General features: G+C 44.2%; 1 protein-coding gene across 1 annotated transcript; it reads left to right on the forward strand.

Annotated features, from left to right (window-relative positions):
- Positions 1–1,465: 1,465 nt before the first annotated feature.
- RTP2 (receptor transporter protein 2) lies at positions 1,466–5,051 on the forward strand. The gene is made up of 2 exons (XM_036348548.1): positions 1,466–1,629; positions 4,541–5,051. Exons 1-2 carry the CDS (start codon positions 1,466–1,468, stop codon positions 5,049–5,051), a joined length of 675 nt encoding a protein of 224 aa, XP_036204441.1.
- Positions 5,052–21,576: the final 16,525 nt, after the last annotated feature.

Raw genomic sequence — 21,576 nt, forward strand, 5'->3', positions numbered from 1 at the left:
AGTTTTGTCTTTTCTGAGGTCTTCAGCCCAACCCTAATTTCTCCATTCCCAGAGAAAAATCCAATAGTCTTGTCCCCGATTTCACTCCATGCAAAAACCACTTGGGTGCAAGTGCCATGGCTGGAACACAACAGTGCAAACTGCCCTTCTGTTTCCCAGCAACCCTTTTCAATCCTGCATGACCTGCACTCTGTGTGCCTCCACATGTCTGGGGACCAATTTCCAGGTTAAAGAGCCATATGATGATTACAAGTAAAGGAAGCCTTGGATGCCATGTAGCACAGCATCCCATGTGCAGGTGAGAGGAACGAAGTCCATGGAGGGAAATAACTAGATCTTAAGGCCACACAGATATTGGAGCAGACTTGGAATTAGCTGCCAAATAGACTGACCTTTACCCAGCTGAGACTGCCTCCCTCCCTCTTGGGATTCTGCCTTCATTTGGATTATGCAAATTTGGGGGCAAGTTCCTTCCTAATCCCTAAAGTCTTTAAATTGAGCATCGGGGAGCTGTGGGCTCCTATTGCCTGGCCTCTTGTAGCAGCAGCACAGGCTGCAGGACCCTGCAACACAGAACAAATGTGTTCCTCTAGCAGCTGCTTCAGTGAGGCCTGAGACCAGGAACCAAATATGAGTTTTAACAATTCTATGACTCTATGAATCTAAAATGTTATTGCTGTGCTTTTCACAGCAGGTTAAATTACATTCCATCTCACTAACTGGTCTGAGATCTCCCCAGGCAAAAGGACCTTGTCACTTCTTTCTCAACCCCTATGCGTTAGGAGCTCAACAGTACTGTAATGAATGAACAAATGAACTTCATTTTGGAAGGCCTGGCTCTGAGTGTTGGTTGAGCTACCAGAGCTGTGTAAACCTCAATTTCCTGATTTAGATGAAGGGGAACTAATCCCTGCTTTGTCCTGCACACAGGTCAAGCAGTTAATGCCTGGCACATGGCAAATGATGGTCCAAGCACATCTAGGATGTGGGAGCTTCAGGTTCTGCATCTCTCCAACCCTGTTTATTCTTGGCTCCCTAGGGTGACATAGTTGCCATAGCACATGATGTGGAGAATTCCTGGAAGGATGATGAAGGAGGGCCACTGAATTGTCTGCCTCTTGGAGGGCCCTGGAGGCCAAGGTGAGTTTGGTCTGGACTGAGCCTCTCACCCTGCTTGCTTCAGTTAGTTAGTGTCAACACCCAGCTCTTCTTCCCAAGCTCAGCTCAGGGCTCTGGACCTCTCCCTTGAGACTTCTCTTCTCCCCAGCCCTGGCTTTTGGTGCCCCACCCAGCTGCCATAGCAACAGGCTCCAGGGTGACAAAGGAGGTTGCTGGGTACTGTTTCCTCCTGGTCCCGGTGATGCAGATTTTCAGATCACAGAGACTGAACTTCTCTGTACCTACCTGGGCTCCTTCTGTGTTCTCACTCAGGTGGAGCTCAAACTCCCTACCTGCCCACAGGGTCATGTCTACCAGCCTGACCACTTGTGAGTGGAAGAAAGTCTTCTATGAGAAGATGGAGGTAGCGAAGCCGGCAGACAGCTGGGAGCTCATCATAGACCCCAACCTCAAGCCCAATGAGCTGGCCCCTGGCTGGAAGCAGTACCTGGAGCAGCATGCCTCAGGCAGGTGAGAGGCCAGAAAGGAGGGAAGCATTCCTGGAGCACAGCCCTGGGCACCTTCCAGGCAGAGGCAGAGAGAGATGTGTGGAGCCTCATCCTGGTGTCAGGCCAAGGAAGGGGCAGAGAAGGAATGCTGGGTAGGTGAAAGAGGTCTTGGTTCTAATCCCAGCAGTACCACTGACTCCCAGGTGGCCCTGCTGTGTTCTGTCTTTGAGTTCTGTTTTCCATGGTAATTGAAGAGCTGTAATATCTTTAATGCCCCTGCAATCTCTGACATTTTAAGTGTTTTCTTATTTTCATAATCTCTTTTTTTAAAAAAATATATTTTATTGATTTCCTACAGAAAGGAAGGGAGAGGGATAGAGAGTTAGAAACATCAATGAGAGAGAAACATCGATCAGCTGCCTCCTGCACATCTCCCACTTGGGATGTGCCCGCAACCCATGTACATGCCCTTGATCGGAATCGAACCTGGGACCTTTCAGTCCGCAGGCCGACGCTCTTATCCACTGAGCCAAACCGGCTTCAGCTTCATAATCTCTTAAAGAGTGGTGGGAACTGAGGGGAGGAGGCCATGAGGTCACCAGGGAAAGCCTTAGCTTAGGGATGGGGAGTCTGTGCTCTAGTCCTAGGTATGTCCAGTCAGCTCAATCCAATTTGATTTGAATACAAAAACATTCATTGGCCACTTGCTATGTTCTATAAACTGTACACTTGGGCAGGTCACTTTCCCTGTCTGGGTCGCAGTGTTCACATTTGCAAAAGCAGGGGTTGGCTTAATGACCAATTAAGTGCCTTCCAACTCTATTATTTATGGGTCTGTCACAAAAAGACTTAGCTTTGGGTAGGACTTCCCTTAGGTTTGTAGGGCCTAGCATTGCATAGTTTATAGGAGACCTGTTTCTCCCATAGGCCAAGGAGACGTGTCCATCTGAAGCCCACATGCCTCGCCCTCTTCTATACCATGATTTGAGATTGGGACCACAGAATTCCCTGCCCAAGCCGCCTGAAGCTCATCTCAGGGGTCTTAGCAAGCTTCTTCCTTGGGTCCATCGATTCAAAGATAGGAGGCTAACAGGTGGCTGTGTTCTAGGAATTGGACACACTGGCTGGATGTTCAGACATGTTTATATATGAAGCCCCTCAGAAGCAGCATGATGCGAAGGGTGGGAACAGGAGGCAGACTGTGAGTTGGGAGCTTGCATTTGTATTCTTGCTTCAAGACCTGTAAATGTCAGAGTGAACCTGTCTTTGACAGAGGCAGAGGTTGACTGGTTCATTTCAATTCAAATCAATTTAAGAAACATTTATTGGACACCTGTTATGTGCTGGGTCCTGACTGTGTTTTTCTTTCTCTCAGTGCTTCTGTTTCATTTCAGAAAAATGAAAGGCTGATGATCCTGAAGGTCCCCTTCTGCTAGGTCTGGTATTTTGGGATTCGATCTGAGGTCTGGCTTGAGGGAGAGGAAACAACTCTGGATTAGCTTGATTTAAGAAAGTGTGGAAGGAGGCTGAGAACATGAAGCTTCTGAGCTGGCTGGTAGAAGGGGTGCAAAAGACTTGAAACTTGGGCACAATGACCCAGGAGTTTAAGGGCTGAGCTCCTTGCCTCAGGGATCAGCTGGTCCTATTCCAAGCTAGTGGCCTGTGTCTCCCAGCTGGCCTCAGGCAGGGCTGGAGAACTGCTGCTCTGTCCTATTCTGTGCATGGGCTCACTCTACCTCTAAGCCTTGGGACACATGAGTCCTGATGTCCCATAGCTCTGGCCAGCATGGAGGTAAGGGCCCTTTGGCTCAGGACCACTTGGGCTGCTCTCCCTGCCAATCCCGCTTGGGCGGTGATAGGTACTGATCTGTGCTTTGTGGTCCATGGGCTGAAGGGGTCAGGGGCAGGTTTGGCATCACCTCTACTTCACAGCCTGGTCTATGTGGTGCTTGGTGGTATCTGTTGGATTGAATTGAGTCCCTCATCAGAGGTCCTTCAGGGCCAACATATAGGGGGCCCAGAGAGGGCCAATAATGAGGGAAGATTCAGCCCAATAGATCCTTGCCTGCCTGTAAAGCCTTTGGGACAGGGGCCTGGTAGAGATTCGTCCCAGGGGTAGAAGGAACTTTCCTGGAGGTGATGAGTGCATTGGGCAGGGGTTGATGGAGTTGGGCTCGGCTAGATAAGGCCCAGGCCACTTCTCTTAGTGTTTCCTGAGGCTGGGACTCCAGGGAGCTCAGGGTAGACAACATGGTGAGTGTTCATGTATGCATGTATGTGGGGAGGAGACAGAGCAGGATCCACTTTCCCACTCTCTACTGTAGAGCGGAGTGGGACCTAGGGGTGATTTGTCAAGAGACAGAGAGTGTTCTTTGTAAAGGAGCAGGGACCAAACTCTGCAGTGCTCTTCCTGCTGGCCTATCACCCCTCCACCCGTCCATCCGGTGGATTCTTGGTGTTCTGTGCTTGACAAGGTTAGAGGAGTCTCCTCTTCTCCCTGGAGCAGGTAGGCTGCGTGAGTGAGACGTGCTGGTCATCTCCCTATCAGAGTCACGGGAGGTCTGACCCTCCTTATTGGACACGGTCACCCTGAATTTCACAAATGAGAAATAAGGCCCAGATTAGGGGAGTATAACCATTGTGCAGCATCCAGGTGCATGTCCTGAGTGCATCAAGCTTAGGGGAAGCTGAGTCCACCAGAGAGCATGCAGGAGGCAGGCTGGAGAGCACAGCTGGAAGCCAGACTCTTGAGGAACTGTGCTGCTCCAGTCTCCTGGGGAGCCTGCCTGAAGCGCTGAGGAACCCAGGGGGCTGTAAACACTCTGCTTCTACCTACAGGCCCAGGCACACAGGCCCTTCCTTTCCGGAGTTGTCCAGGGCAAGCTGCCGCCAGGAGAGAGACCCATCTTCATCCCTCTCTCCCACCCCCACAGGTTCCACTGCTCCTGGTGCTGGCACACCTGGCAGTCGCCCCACGTGGTCATCCTCTTCCACATGCACCTGGACCGTGCCCAGCGGATGGGTTCAGTGCACATGCGCGTCTTCAAGCAGCTCTGCTATGAGTGCGGCATGGCGCGGCAGGAGGAGTCCAGCATGCTGGAGGAGAACATCGAGAGCCTGGTGGACAACCTCATCACCAGCCTGCGCGAGCAGTGCTACGACGAGGACGGTGGCCAGTACCGCATCCACGTGGCCAGCCGCCCGGACAGCGGGCCGCACCGCAGTGAGTTCTGCGAGGCCTGCCAGGAGGGCATCGTGCACTGGAAGCCCAGCCAGAAGCTGCTGGAAGAGGAGGCGACCTACACCTCTGGTGCCTCTAAGCCCATGCTCCAGGAGGGCTCGGGCTACAGCTTCTTCTCTCTCCGCTGGTGTCTCTTCTGGGCCTCTCTCTGCCTGCTCATTGTCTACCTGCAGGTCTCCTTGCACGGCTCTGTCTTCCTTTAGTGCAGCTGGCTGGGGCGGGAGAATGGTGCTTGCAGGGGGTGGCGGGTGGGGGGAGGTGGGGGAGACACGGTCCTGGTCCTGATTCTATATGACGCCGGACATCTCAGTTACTTTTCTGGACCTCCATTAGGGCAAGCTGCCGCTAGGAGGTTTGCAGAATGAGAGGTTTGCTCTAGTCTAGGAGATACTTAATGGTCCTTTTATTAAAATGTACAGTGATGGGGAAAGGGGAGAAGAGTACTAAACCTACAGGGAGGGATCGTCTCTCTCCAGCCCCATCTTCTACCCTGCCTTCTAATTTATGTCCATATTCCACACCCCATGAGGACCCCTTTATGTCCTGTCTTGTCCCTACCTCACTCTCAAGCTTGTCTTCAGCTATTTCGGACTATCTTGCCATGGTTCCCCTTGGAGAAGTCAGTGGCCCCACTCAATGCATCTTCAGTCAATAGTCAGTGTGTCTTTGCCCAGCCTAGGGATCTTCAGGTGACAGTGTGGCTGAGTGTCTTCATTAAGGGGAGGCCATGGTTACAGGGAAGCAATAAAGACAGTGCCTCTCTCCCAGCACCCTCCCCGGAGAGCCTGCAAAGGCTTAATTTTTTACTCTGGTACTAACATTTGCTTGGTTGGAATTATTTAGAGCTGCAACGTGCAGTGTGTTAGTCACTAGCCATATGCGACTGTTTAAATTAATTAAAATAAAATAAAATGTAAAATGTAGTTCCTCAGTTACAGCAGCCACATACCAAGTGCTTAGTAGCCATATGTGGCCAGTGGTTACCATATTGTACTGTGCAGGTATAGAACATATTCACATACATTTCTATTGGACAGCACTGGTTTAGAACTTGAAATTCCCACTTAAATGTAGGTGGATTCCTAAAATGAGAGGTAGGTACAGGTTTCAAAGTGCATATGAAGCCTCTGGGTGGAGGGACAGCCATGGCGGGGTCCAGTAGAGATACACAAATAAATACTAGTATGTAATGTCTGTGCTTCTGGCTGATAATTGATTGGAATCTGTGGGTCTCAACATTTCTTGAACTTATTTCCTGGGGAGACATTGAAATTCACTGCAAGATGATGACTGTGTGCGTGTGTGTGTGTGTGTGTACTCTTGGTTTGGGACTTGGAGAATATATTCCTGTTCTACAGAAATGTGTGGGCTGTGGGAACCACTGCTTAAACAGGATATAGTGTGTGACTCTGCTGTCCTGTGTGAAAATACCTTGTAGCAGGTTCTACAGCTGTCCTAGATCCTGGGGACAGTGAGGGAAGGGGCAGATCTGTGAATGAGGAACTTCCAGGTGACAGTGTCTCAATTCAGGGGAGGTGATGACTAAGGGGAAGCATGAGCAGTAAAGACAGCACTTGTCCCCAACCCCTTTTCCTTTGCCCAGTTCATGAGACCACCCCATTAGGGAAAATGCATTTGCTGTGCCCATTCCCTCAGGCATGGCTGTGACTTGGGCAGTTTGACTCATGGTGTGGTGTCATATGACCTGGTAATTATTATTGTCTGGAAGAGGAAAAAGAAAACTCTCTTATTCACACCCCACATTGTTCCCTGATAGTCACATCTTTCTGTAGCCCACCGTTAGAGCCTCAGCCCTAAGTGGGGTCTGAGTACTGGAGATGAGCGTCAAGGCTGTTGTGTCTGGCTAGATGTGTTCCCAGAGATGAAATGCTTTGGGCACTGTGTCACACTTGCCCACCAGGTGTGCAGCCTAGCTTTTCTCTTCTCCAGTTGTGGCAGGGGGATTCTGGTGGCTTATCCAGTTTCTTCTGTGGACCTACAAGGAGGTGGGCAATCTGGAAGAATCTACCTTTGTCTGGGTGGCCAGAAGAGCATCAGGCTGGAGCATTTGTGAATGAGCAGGCATGTGAGGTGTGTTCCCCTCTGTCAGCCACAGAAAATGCTCAGGTAGGCCTGTACAAAGTATGTGCCTGAGGGGTGTTGCTCAACTTCAGACACCTGGTGGCTTCTGAGAAGATAAACATCAGGAGCTCAGGGATCAAGCGGTCTCCAGAGGACTGTCTGTGCCCTGCTCTGGTCCACACGGGGAGTCTGAAAGGGACATGAAGGGACAGGAATGGGATGTAGTGAAAACATCTGGTACTGACATTGTTTGTGGGACTAGGGATAGGGGCAGGCATCAAATGGGTCAGAAAAGCTGAGGCTTCTGAATTAAGACCTAGGAGTTGACGAATGATGTGCCACTGAAAACGAAGTGACAATAAGTAGGTGAAATGAGATGAGGCCTAAGAGAAATTCCAGAATATAAACATACTCTCCTTTTTCATCAGCTCATTCTTCTCATACCTCTACCTACTGAACTAAAATGACGCTCCCCTGACTCCACATCCTCTCTAACTATAGCCATGTAATGTTTTATTCCTTCAAAGCCAACTTTCTCAAAAGAAGATTACATTTCTCTCTACCTCTTATTTTTTCCTTAATTCATGGAAATCTCACTTCCCGGTCCCTGAAACTCACCCCTTCCTCATTGCCCAACCACCGGCCACTTTTCTGTCTGTATCTCACTTGGTCTTGCTGTTGCATTTTGCATCATCTTCTTGAAGATGCCATGACAGCACTTGCTCCTGGCTCTCCCACTCCTGTTTTTTCTCCACTGTGATAATCTTTCGCTCACCATCCCTTATACACTGGTGTTTCCGGGGAGTCTCTGACTCTGCTGGTTTTCCCTCAGTAACATATACCCATTCATGGCTTACGTTTTCACTGCATATGAATTCTGGGTTGTTGTAGTTCCTCTAAGCATGTCTGATGAGCTTTAGGCCCCCAGACCAATTGACCTCCCCCTGGGAGTACCCTCAGCATGATCAGAGCTGATCTCATTATTTTTCCATCCAAACTTGCTCCTCCTACTTCTCAGAAATCTGGGAGTTATTTTCTGACCTTCTCTCCCCACCCTATACCACCATGATGAATCAGTTGCCCTGTCCTCTTGATTGTTCTTCCCAAGGACCTCTAGGATTGGTTTCCTTTCTTTCCTTCCTGTTTACTGCTGCCCAAATGCATCATTTTTGTGCTTTGCCTCTGTAGCCTTCTTAATGGTTATCATTCCTGTAGGTTCCTCCCTTACAGCCCACCTTCCACTATCCTGGGGTGGTTTTCTAATAATCAGATATGAACAGCCCACCCCCCTCCTAAACTCTTCCAGAGCTTTTTCCTGCTAACGGTAACACCTAAGTCTCATTAGCCAGGCACATCTCATTTCCTAGAAATAATAATATAGAAGATTTATTGAGAAGGTGCTCAATAAACATTTGCTATTACAATAATTTACTGTGTGTGAAGTGCTGTGCTAAGAGCTTTTTGTGCATTGTCTCAATTAGTTCTGAAAATCACCGTTTGAGGCAGGTACTATTATATTATCTCCATTTTATGGCTGAGACTTACAGAGGTTTAGAAACTGGTGCATGATGACCCAGTTATTATGGCACAGTGCTGAGGCTGGAATTCAGGGCCTCTCTGATTCCAGAACTTAAGTTTTCAATCACTATGTGATCCTGCGACTTGGGCTAAGCCTGTGCTCATCTAACCCTGATGCCAACTCTCCTGGAACACATATCCCATCCAGCTTTCAACTGTTTTATCTTCAGTGTCAGTTGGAGCACTCGTCCCATGTGAAGCCTCTTTCACAGCCCAAGGCAGCGTTAGAATAGCACCACCTTGAGGCTTCCTCTGCTATTGCCCTTATTATATTGTATTGTCACGCTTGTGTGCATGTGTGTCTGTCTACCACTGTTGGTTATTTTTCATCGTCTGTCCCCAGAAGGGTTGACTGACTAAATTCTTGTCTTGTATGCCATATTCTCTATCACACCTGCCCCCCAGCAAGAATCATCCTGTGTATATTTCATGTACGTGGTACCCCCAAGCTGGAAGTGAATAAAATACTGACTTTGTGCCAGCTATGATGTATAACTTCCCTTTAATAATAACCTATGAAACAGGCACTCTTACTATCCACACTTACTGAGGGGAAACTAGGGTTTAGTGAGGTGTCCAGTTTTGTAATGTTTGTGAGCTGGTTAGTTTTAATCTGGTATGGGAGTCCAGCCTGCCAAGAAATGAAGAATTAAATAATCCTGTTTGGGAAAAACAAACAAATAAAACCTCATAGACTCAGACAACAGCATAGTGGTTACCAGAGAGGGAGGGGCAGCAGTTAAATTTGGTGAAGGGGGTGAAATATATGGTAATGAAAGGACACTTGACTTTGGGTGGTGAGCAGGCAATGCAATATATGGATGATGTTTTATAGACTCATACACTTGAAACCTATATAATCTTATTAACCAATGTTGCCCCAGTAAATTTGAGAAAATAAAATAAAGACTGTTTGTGCTTAACACATTATATATATATTGAGACTCAGGTCAGATCCTGGACAAGGACACAGTACTTTGCCCAGAAGACAGAGCCACTTGCTAATATCTAGGTGACAGGTGGACTCCAGGCCAGTACCTGGAGACAGAGAGGGAAGTTGGGATTCTAGAAACCTGAAAACAGATGTCTGAAAAAATGTGCAAAAATTTTCTGCTAGCATGAGGACAGAGGTTAGGAGAGACCTCTTGTAGGTTTTGGGGGAGAAATGAACCATGTGCTCACAAAGTTTGTTGCTGTCACATGGAATGAGTGTTTGTTCCCCACCCCTCATGAGGCTTTCCTGACCTGTCATGATAGGTCCCTTACTATTATGTCTTTTGTTTCTGTATCTGTCCTGTAACCACATCTCTGTTGTGGGTGTTACAAGAAGGCAGTGTGCTCTAACCCTGTGTGTATCTTTGTGCTGATTTTACACTGTTGAGAAAGCAAATGTGGCTTTCAGGGGTTGCTGGTGGGAGTTGTTTGCAGAGTACAGATGAAGGGGACAGTAAGGCATGCAAAGGAATGCTGAACTGAGACTCCTGAGATCTGGGTACCAGTTCAATGGTACAGTAGAATGAGTCATTATAAATCCAGTACCACCCCTTAACATTGGCATGGAGTAGATTCTATGATTATACAGCTATATTCCTTCATTTTCATCCACAAGTCAACATATATCTATGGTGCTCTATTTTATTCCTGACCTATCCTAGAGATTGCACAATCACAAAGATAATCAGACATAGTCCCTGACTTGGAGGGCTCACACTGTGTCCTCATCATACCTTAGGGCTGAAGGGTTAGGAACAGCCTCTTAGGAGAGAAGTCATGTAAGGAGATGTTTTGCAGAAGTGGTCAGGAGGTCAAGACTGGGGCTGGCAATGGGCTAAGTGCATCCCAAGCTTCATGAAGAAAAAAGAAGGTGCTTCATGTTTAGGAAGTGGAAGCAAATAAGTACAGGAAGAGGCAGGGGATGGAACACAGAACACCAGAGGAACCTGGGAGCACTGGCTAGAAATAGGGCAGGAAAACCAGGTAGGCTGGAAGTGGGTGAAGACAACATTTTTTGGGCTCAAATAAAGAGTGTGGGGAGAGCATAATAAATATTTTATAGTCATTTTTAGAATTTGTCTTTAAAAACAAAATTTAAAAAAGGTAGTGATGAACAGAAACCCTGCCTTCAGGCCTTCTATGAACATCTGAATGACTATATATATTGTACCAGGCACTATGTATATATTAAGAGAAGCATTCAGTGTTTCCCTTCTCATTCTGATCTTTTCCCATCCATCTCTCTTTCACATTCAAGTAGCTAAGAATAGTTTTAGTTCTCACTTTAGTTATATGGTAGAAGTGAAAGATCTCTTCAAGTGCTCTGTGGACAATGAGAATTTGAGCTGCAGGTCAAAAAACTAATTTAAGTCAAACAACACAGAAAGCTTTGTTTATTCAATGTTCAAAATAAGGTCAACTAACTAATTTATTAACCAGTGAAAGCAGGCAATTCGTTTCTGATTCCAATTGTTAATGCATGTTGAATTTAATTGAAAACAGTTATGATATAGATGATTTTCATTTTTGTATATTTGCTTTTTGTTGTTTGTTTCCACAATAAGAATGAATTACTTCCTTAAAGTTTTAAATATACTATGTCACTATCTGTTATATATAGTAAATTAATTAAACAAGAATAAATGTTCCTAGTTAAATAAAATGCATTAACTTTTTATTATGTATGTGTGTGTGCATTCATATATGAAAATGTTTTTTATAAAAGATGAGAAAGGGAAAAGCAGCCCAAAACATCTGAAGGTATGAGGTCATGGTGCTCTCCTGCTGAACATAAACAATTCCATAGAACACCAACCTCAGATAACACTACCCTGGGATGATGCTAGATCAAGGGAAGAGTAAGACCACTCCATAACCCACGTAGAAGCATACAGATAGAAGCATGAACATGGTCCAAACCACAAAAATGGTTACACAACCCTTTGTCCTGGCCAATATTAGTGGCTGCTACTTCTTTACCCATAATAACTTTTGCCTTGTTCTTGTATTCTCACCTTCTAGAAAAGAATTATTAAGATATCTACATAGAATCATCTCTACTTTCTGATGTCACCCAATCCAGAACAAAGCCCACTCACAAGAATCTTTTCCTAATACAGGCCCCAGAGCTACAGTGTGCTCTTTCTAACATCCTTTTCTGAGATGTTTCATTCTTCCAGGGTGCATCCTCACTCATTGCAATGAGTCAAAAACCCAATTGATTACAGAACACATATATTTTTGGTGATCTTTGGCTGCAGGGCATTGACAAATGATATATCTCTTATTCAATGTCTGTGGGATACTCAGATGTCTCAATAAATGTAAAAAATAAAACAAAAATATGCCAAAAGGATTTTTTCCCTGAATGTGAGATATTTAATTGTGAAAACCAAATGGTTAACCAAAATAAAATAAAATTCAAGTTTTTGGAAATTTAAAAAGGGTGTTTCCAAATCACAGGATAAAATATATACATATATAGTTTATTTAGAAATTAAGGAGGAAAGCACTACACATAAAAATTATTTCTGTTTTAATGCTTATTAATCTTAAAAATTTATTTTACACTATTGTTAAATTTTTAAAAATCATTTTCCCATAGAAAGTTATGCAACAAATGTTTATTCCACTATTTATTATCTTCACATTTTTAGAAAAAATATTTTTACCCATAGTCTTGTATGCATTTCATGAAAATTATATAAGCTATTAATTATTTTGGTAGGTGAGGAGGAATTTCATGCATCCTCTTCTCTGCCAGCTTTCAACTTCCAGTTTTGTTAGAAAAATCTAATATTTTATAATTAAATGAATAAAGGACTTTATAACTCATACATTCTCTTTCAAGAGTTATCTTAGATATATGCATTATGTTTTATAATATTAATTTACGAATCAACTCTTACATTTTATAGGTTTACTAGAAGCCCAGTGCATGAAATTTGTGCACGGGTAGGGCCCTTAGGCCTGGTCAGCAATCAGGGGCGATCAGGGCCTTCCTTCTCTCTGCTGCCAGCTGCCGGCTGCCAGCTGGGGCCTTCCTTCATCCTGTGCCACCCCCTACCCTGTCCTTTGTTTCACACCACCCCCTGGTGGTCAGCACATATCATAGCAAGTGGTTGGACTCCTGGTTGGTCAAACTCTCGAGCGGATAATTTGCATATTAGCCTTTATTATATAGGATGTCTTCTCACCATCTTTAACCAGTTCACTCCACTTTGAGTTCTTTATTTTGACTTACTTTCTTTCATGTTAGGTACTTTTTAAAAATATATATATATTTTAATTGATTTTTCATAGAGAGGAAGGGAGAGGGATAGAGAGTTGGAAACATTGATGAGAGAGAAACATCGATCAGCTGCCTTCTGCACACTCTCTACTGGGTATGTGCCCACAACCAAGGTACATGCCCTTGATTGGAATAGAACCTGGGACCCTTGAGTCTGCAGGCCGATGCTCTGTTCACTGAGCCAAACTGGTTAGGGCTCATGTGAGGTACTTTTGTGAGTAATATTTTCAGAAAGGGTATGCAGTTGGTCTGCTGACTCAGAATGCCTTTCTCTTGTTCTTATCCACTCCCCCCACTCCCCCCAAAATTAACTTGGCTGAGTATTACATCTTCTGATCACAGTCTTTTACTCTGAGTTCTTCTCAAAAGCTGATAGGCATTATTTCAATGTTTTTCTGGAATTTATTGAGGCAATTATATAGAGAAAATTATGCTATCAACATAATAATGTATATTTTCTTTTATATTGTCTAATCTAATGTAAAAATTATTGGTGCAATACCTCACAAATCTGGTAAAAAAAATTCAAGCTAAAGTCAGTAAGGTTTTGTTTGTTTGTTTTATTGTTTCTTATAGTCATATCCATAGGGGAGATGGAGGCATTTACTCTGATTCTTTAGATTGTTTTCATGTGTTTGAACTATAACTTTTCACTTGCGTAATGACTATTTTTTGCTGTTGTTTACAGCCAGGTAAGTAGGGAATGTTCTATTAGATATTATGTCATGCCTCTTCAAATTATGTGGTCTCAAACAAAGGAAGAAAGAAAATTCCTATTTTACCAAAGTTTTCTTCACTTGAAGAGGGATCTTGTTGCTAAGGGTGGGTGGGGAGTGAGCTCACTCAGATGTGTTCACCCTGCATGGTCCAGGGAGCACAGGAAAAAATGTCTTTGCTGTGTTTTGTTGTAGATCAGGTTGTAAGAGTACTGTTTCTCTCACTGACTGACATGGATACCTTATTAGGTGTGACTTTAGGAGACAGGGTCCCCTTGCCTTATATTTCATGCAAACTTAATCAGGAAGTTAGTGCAGTGACCAGATGCTCTCTGCCTGGGGACCTGGTACAGTTCCAGAGGTAGGATTGATTTGCTCCCATCGACTGTCCTTTCACTTGCCCTCATCTAAATACCCTTCCACTCCAAGCTTCAGAATGTTAGTGTTCTGGTCTGGTCAGAAAAGTGGTCTTTTCCTCTTACTCCTGAGGTCAACTTTCTGTTTGCCTATGGAGATCCACAGGTTGGTCCACATTCAGCCTTGTCATGACTGCCACTACATATACATATGTTTCTTAGTGCTTTGGGAATGCAGCATCTGTGGTTTCTAGTACATACAAATCTCTTTGCAAGATAGATGCTTTGCATTTGATAATGCCCATGGTGGAATTTGTAAAGTTTGGAAGGTTTGGGAAGTAAGTACATGGGCTGAGTTTACCACCTTAAACCTAAAGTTACTACGTCTAACTTGCATTTAAAAAAATCAACTCCCATAAATTAATTTGAATCTTTACTAAAACAAGATGATTATAAATAAACTAGAAGCCAGATGCATGAAATTTGTACAAGAGTAGGCCTTCACAGACCTGGCTGCCTGAGCCGCCCTTGTAATCCTGGCTTCATCCAGAAGGTTGTCTGGATCGTCATTCCGCTGTGTGGCAATTTGGTCAATTTGCATATTATGCTTTTTATTATTATAGATAACTTATATAGATGTAGATGCATATTAGGTGATCTTTAAATAAGTCTTTTTTTTGAAAAAAAAATAGTACATTGTATTCATATATCTCTAGTCTTTAAGCAGTTTCTATCCTAGTGGTGGCAGACCAGTTATCTCCTAAAATTTGTTTTCTCTTTTTCCCATAGGGATAGGGTTTTAGCTCATACCCCTTTGCTGTTAGGTATGGCTATAGACTAAGTTCTGGCTAAAAGATACATTACACAGAAGTTATATGTGAAATTTTGGGGGGAAACTTCCTAAAAAAAAATAGTATTTAGGTTATCTATTGCTGTTTAACAAAAAACCTCGTGGTATAATACAAGAGTAACCATTTTATGATCTCTCATCATTGTTGAGGGTCAGAAATATGGGAAGGACTCAACTGAGTGCTTCTGATTCTGGGTCTCTCAGGCAGTTGCAGTCAGACAGTGGCTGGTTGAAGCATCTAGGGCTGGCTGGGTAACTCTCTTTTTCCACATAGTCCTGGCACTTCTCCATGCGGGCTGTTGGGCTTCCTCAAAACATGGCCACCTTAGGGCAGTTAGACTGACCTGGTGGCTGAAGGCTTCACGAATGTGTATCCCAGTGAGGAAAGCAAAAATTAACACCTCTTTTATGACTTAGTTTGACAATCACATAGTATCAATGATACCATATTCTAATCAGAACAGTCACTAAATCTGCCCAGTTTCATAAGTAGGAGGCAAAGGCCCTGCCTTGGAAAAAGAGGTATGCCAAAGGCACATTGTAAGAAGAACATATGGAATGGGAGACACTGTTATAGCCATGCAGTCTCCCACAGATAATAGCCATGTGTCCTGTACTCTCTTCATCTTTATTCTTTTTTTTTTTTTTTTTTTTTTTTTTACCTTGCTCCCTCAGCATGGATGCTGCTATCTTTGATCATGAAGTCAAGATCATACATGGCAGAAGAACAAGATAGACATGATTTGGTACCTAATCAAATCAACAAGAAATTTTATGCAAGTGAGAAATAAACTTTTCTGCTTTCAAAGGCACCCCTATTTTTGGTCACTTGGAGCTGACCCTAGCCACAGTCTCCCAGCTCATCAGTCTGTACAACTAGAGCTGCCCTCACAGAGTGCTATGGGTTATTCCCCAAACACACGGTGTTTTTGCTGTTCCCTGTCCTCCAGCACAATGATCCCCAAGCCTGTAATTCTCTGGTTCCCATTCTTTTCCCAAAGCTTATTTATTTTCTTCCTTTAAGTCTCCCCCCACCCCACTCCCAAATGCCATCTTTTAAGAAGCTGTCTCAAATATCTAGAGACAGAATTAAGGATATTATTCAGCACATTCCCACAACCTCTTTCTTGAATCTATACTTAATAAATTCATACTTTCTTGTATGATAGTTGTAAGCATATCTTTACATCTCCTGGTGTGTTGTAAATGTCTTGAGGTTGAGAAGCATTTAACACGTATTCTTATAGTCCTTCTGCATGGCTGTTTTTCAGCACACTTACCTTGGAGTCTTTGTGCTCAGTGAGTTTCAATATTTTTGTTTTATGGATCCCTATTAAGCTATCTCCATGATGATAGGAGAGAATTTTGCATTCATAATTTTGTATTATTTTTTGTTAAAGAGACCCCTGACTCACACCAAATCCTATACATTCCAGGTCCTAAAATATCTGGATTAACTTCTTTCCAGAAAATATAAAATTGGAAATGTTCCCTGAGGAGTGGGTAGACTTTGAGAGCACTTGAGTGTGCGTGAACTGCAGAGAAATGGGACAGGATGAGTAGTTTGATAGAGACTGAACTGTATGGCCCTTTTAGGGAACAGTGAGCACACACCTTTTCTAAAGGTGAGGTATCAGTGGGAAATAAAATTGAAGAAGTTGGAACCGCATTCCTGAGAACCTCAGAAACCTGTGTAAAGAGTGTGGACATTTTAAAAAAGACACTGATCTGCATTTGGAGTTTTAAAGGGAGACAATTATGTGATCAAATGTTTATTTAAAAGTTGAACCAGGCCATAGGATATAGAATAGATTTAAAGAGGTTGGACTACATGATAAGAGAAAAGGTAAGTTTAGGAGTCGTTTGTGTAAATACAGTAGTCAAAGACATTGATTAGCATTAGGGTCTATATTCATTCAATATTTGACCAGCATTTTGTGAAGATTTTATATGTTTGGGGCAATCTTCTGGGTTAATCAGGGTGGGTACACAGTCTCTGTGAAAACCCCTTTTGTAAGGGACCAGGCATGCAAGCAAACTATCTATAATAATAAAAGCATAATATGCTAATTAGATGGGACAGCCAAACGACCTTCCAGACGTCATTCCGGACATCCTTCCAGACAAAGCCATGGTGGCTGGGGCTGAGGCAGAGACAGTTAGGGGCGATCAGGCAGGCAGATGAGCCGTTAGAGGCAATCAGGCAGGCAGGCAAAGTGGTTAGGGGTGATAAGGCAGGCAGGTGAGTCGTTAGGGGCTATCAGGCAGGCAGGCAAGCAGTTAGGGGTGATCAGGCAGGCAGGGAGGCCAGTGGTTAGGAGCCAATGGTCCCGGATTGTGAGAGGGATGTTCAACTGCTGGTTTAAACCAGCCGTCAGCCATCTCCTGAGGGGTCCTGGATTGCAAGAGGGTGCAGGCTTGGCTGAGGGACCCACCCTGCATGAATTTCGTGCACTGGGCCTCTAGTTGCTAGATAATCAGGTAATTGCTACAATGAAAAGCAATCTACAGACAGCTTGGTTTCCGAATTATTTAGATGTATGGGTCTACTCCTGTGTGTTGTGGCTTCTAGAAGAATAGGACGTATGTGGTTTCCATCAGTTTCTAGAGTTATGAAGAGTAAATCTGAACAGAAATGTTTCTTCTCTTTTAAAGAAGAAAATGGGAATTTGGATCTGGAAGTCATGACTCTAGATGGGCATATAATCTCAGGACTGGGGAGGGGGTGAGGGGGACTAGTGCTCACTTCATGTCTCCTTGGATCTAAGAACACAGTTGTTTTTCAGCTGCACTGTCAGGAACCCAAGCTGACATCTGTTTCCCTGGGACTCCTGCTGGAAATGTTGCTTAGCCAATAGTTTTTTTTTCTTCTCTCTCAAGGCATGGTGTTGGTTCATCAATTAATCAGAAAGGTTTTATGAGTAAGAAGTGCAGAGCTAGGATCAAAGGGAGACAGCAGTGATGCCCCTTCAGCAAGTGAAGCAGATGGTGTTATAAACAGGTTGAAAGCTGAGTGGATACAAAATATGCCTGAGGAATGGAGGTTTGGCCTTACCTATCTAGAGATTGTATTTCTCATAATGCTGGAGAACACCCTGAAACTGTTTATATTTATGTTGTTAGCAGTCAGAAAAACACCCACCTGCTACTAATTCACTGTGTGGCTTTGGGCAAATCATTTCACTCCTCTGGGCTTTTAGTGCCATGCTAAGCCTGGTTTCCAGTTTCAAAAACCGATGTATGCATTACATGGAAATTGAGGAACTTTTTGGGGAAAAAAATTTCACTGTGCCCATGGTTGGGATTTAGTTGATCAAGCTCTATATGTTGGAAGGAGATGGGGGAGGGTCTTGCAATAATTGCAAGAAGAAATTCTAGAGCCCCTTAGGAGACTACTGTTTGGAAGAAACATCTGGCAGATGAAACTGACTCCACAAAGGCACTGGAGGTTTGGAGGGGGAGGAGTGGCTCCACATGTAGAGGGTGACTGTGACTGGAATCCGGCTCCATCTGGTCCCCTTAGAGCAGCGGTTCTCAACCTGTGGGTTGCGACCCCTTTGGGGGTCGAGCGACCCTTTCACAGGAGTCACCTAAGACCATCGGAAAACACATATATAATTACATATTGTTTTGTGATTAATCACTATGCTTTAATTATGTTCATTTTATAACAATGAAAATATATCCTGCATATCAGATATTTATATCACAATTCATAACAGTAGCAAAATTACAGTTATGAAATAGCAATGAAAATAATTGTATGGTTGGGGGTCACCACAACATGAGGAACTGTATTAAAGGGTCGCGGCATTAGGAAGGTTGAGAACCACTGCCTTAGAGCTTAGGAAAAGTTAGCTAGTCTACTTGTTTTTGACAGATGCTGTAATAAATTACCACAAACTGGTGGCTTCAAATAACAGAAAATTATCTGCTTGCAGTTCTGGCATTCAAAACTCTGAAATTAAAGGGTTAGGGGCCACAGTTCCTCCAAAAGCTCTATTCTCCCCCCGCCCTTCTTCTACTTCCCATTTTTGGTGAATCCTGCTGTTCCTTGGCTTGTGGTGGCATCACTCTAATCTCTGCCTGCCTCTCCCCACTGCCTCCTCTGTCTTCTCTATCTTTCGTAAGTACACTTATCTTTGGATTTAGGGCCCACACAGATAATCCAGGATGATCTCATCTTGACATCCTAACTTAATTATATTTGCAAAGACCTCTCCCTGCTACCCCCAAATAAAGTCGCATTTCTTCACAGGTGCCTGGGGTTAAAACCTCTTTGGGGGCCACCATTCAAATTATTGCAGTTGGTAAACACTGTTGTTTTAACAGCCAGGAGCCTTGTTGCTTAATCACGTAAACCCTGGTGTTAAAACAGCAGTGAGATTCTCTAAAAGGCTGGGAGGCAGAGAAAAAGAAAGAAGAGGAAAAGTGAGCCCAGCACCTGGGATGGCAGGGCCTGGTACCTAGTGTCCCACTAGGGTTGCACAGCAACCTAGGAAATCCAAGGGTCCATGCAGAGGGTAGTGCATAAGGCCCAGGACCCAGAGCAGTGCATTTCAGAGTGAGGTTTATGACTCAGTAGGGTCACAGTTCATTTAGCAGATCATGGCCAGCATTCCAAAGAAAGAAATAAAAAAAAAAGAATAGAATGTCCCTAGTCAGTCTGACTCAGTGGATAGAGCATCGGCCTGAGGACTGGAGGGTCCCAGGTTCGATTTGGTCAAGGGCACATGCCTGGGTTGTGGGCTCGGTCCAACGTGCAGGAGGCAGACAATCAATGATTCCCTCTCATCATTGATGTATCTACCTCTCTCTTCCTCTCTCTTCCTCTCTGAAATAAATAAAAATATATTTTAAAAAAAAGAATAGAATGTACCAGTTTACTGCAAGTAACAAAAGTATGTATGTTTTGAGAAACGTGGGAAGGTGTGTGTGTGTGCGTATGTTGGATTGTGACATAAAGTATATTTCTTATGTAAATTGTCATCAAAAGTTTGAAAGCCACTGGTGTAAGAGGCCTTAGTGTCCACTTTAGAACATCCCAGAAAGAGCAGAGATCCAGGGAAGTGTCCTTGGTTCTGGGCGCAGCATTGGGAATAATGGCTCTGTGGCAAAGGTGTGACCAGGTACAAGAAGAAGCTTTGGACACATGACAGACCCCCTTGGGAGCATCCTCCCTCTTGGAGAGACCTTGCAAAGCTGAGGTTCCATAGATATGTGGGTGAAAAGGGTGATTAAGTTGATGGCTCTGAGACCAGCCACAAATGTGACATCAGTTGGTCCCCTGCTGGCCCCAGTCCTGTCTCTGCCCACAACTCTGTGGGTAATATCAGGAGAGGCAATGGAGCAGAGTTAAGACCTTTGTACTCAAGTCAAAGGTGGGATGTGGAAAAAAGGAGAGTTGGAGTTAGGTGAGCAAAGAAGACATGAGTCAGAGAACGAAAGGAAAGGTTCGTGAGGCTGGAGGGCATTCAGGTCACAGGTAAGAGACCTTTTGTTTTAGACTGCAGGTTTTGAATTGTGTTTTCCCTCCAATCCCTTTGTTCTTCTGAAACTTTGTGGCAAAATCCTGTTCAATGAAACAGAATCCCTATAACTTGCTTCTTCCCCATCTTGATAGTCCCTAAGGCCTGTGTTCAGGGGGTTCTAGACCTAATTGGAGAAGTCTATAATTTGGTTAGAAGGTGTTTGTGGCCCCTTCTAACGCTAATTATAGGATCCTATGGCGCAGATAAAGTTCTGTGTAATTTACCAGATCACTTCTCTTTGAAGTTTTGTTCATTTTCTAATTCCCAGCACAGCATTTGGCCCGAAGTGTTCAATATTAGAATGTTTGCAGGAAGAGAATATTTTTTTGCACACTTCTTTGCAACTTCAGCACCAAGCACCGTGTTCTCTGCATAGTAGCTGTTTTTAAAGAGTCGGCCGAATAAATGAAGAAATGAATAAAATCGTGCCCTAAAATTTTAGCTGAAGTTGTCTTCTACAATCTAGCCAGCAGAGGGCAAGAGAGTTCAGTTTAACAACAGCAACCTGCCCTGTGTGCTGATGCAGCCACAGGCAGTCACCGCCAGGAGGAGCCGGTCCGCTTGTTTCATGGGATTAGAAAATACACAACCAGAAATGGATGGAGACAGGAAGCAAGAAGGCCTGAATATTAATCCCCAAAGCTTTCGTCAGGGAGTGGGGTTTTGCTGCAAGCTAATTGTGAGGTACACAGAGGACTGGACAGGACCATCTTGTTACATGATATCAACCACTTGGCTAGAAGAAATTCAAGGAATGTCACAGTGCACTTGTGCCAGGGAAAGAATGTATGAAGGGTCTCTGATTTTCTCAGTTCTGTGTTTATTCTTTCTGTGACACACGTGTGCTGTAAAGTTCCTTGAATTCCTTCCCTTCTCTTGACTTCAGTTTTCCCATATGTAACTGGATGGGTGGGACTCGATGATTTTGAAGGCTCTGGTCTGTGGATGGGTCCCCTGCTGGCCCCAGTCCTATCTCTGCCCTCAATTTTGGGGGTAACATCAGGAGAGGCGATGGAGCAGAATTAAGTCTGTTGTGCTCGTGTCAAGGGTGGGATGGGGAAAAAATGGAGAGTTGGGGTTAAATAAGAGAAGAAGACATGAGCCAGAAAATGAAAGGAAATGTGAGAGAGATGATGAGGATAAGATCAAGGAGGAGAGAAGAGGAGATACAAGTTTATGCATCAGAATCTTTGCACTGGGGCCCAGACACCTATGCTTTTAAAATGTTTCCTAGGCAATCCTGGTGCAGAGCCAGGGTTAAGACCCAGAAGTCTAGATTAATCCTCAGAGGTTTGAGTGCAGGGGAATTGAAGTAGTTGTAGGGATACAT

This window comes from Myotis myotis, unplaced genomic scaffold (genome assembly GCF_014108235.1).
Source record: "Myotis myotis isolate mMyoMyo1 unplaced genomic scaffold, mMyoMyo1.p scaffold_m19_p_2, whole genome shotgun sequence".
Classification (NCBI taxonomy): Eukaryota; Metazoa; Chordata; class Mammalia; order Chiroptera; family Vespertilionidae; genus Myotis; species Myotis myotis.

Coding starts and splice junctions, on each gene's coding strand:
- RTP2 (XM_036348548.1), top strand. CDS start 1,466: ATGTCTACCAGCCTGACCACTTGTGAGTGGAAGAAAGTCTTCTATGAG. Junction 1,630..4,540: donor GAGCAGCATGCCTCAGGCAG/GTGAGAGGCCAG, acceptor CCACCCCCACAG/GTTCCACTGCTCCTGGTGCT.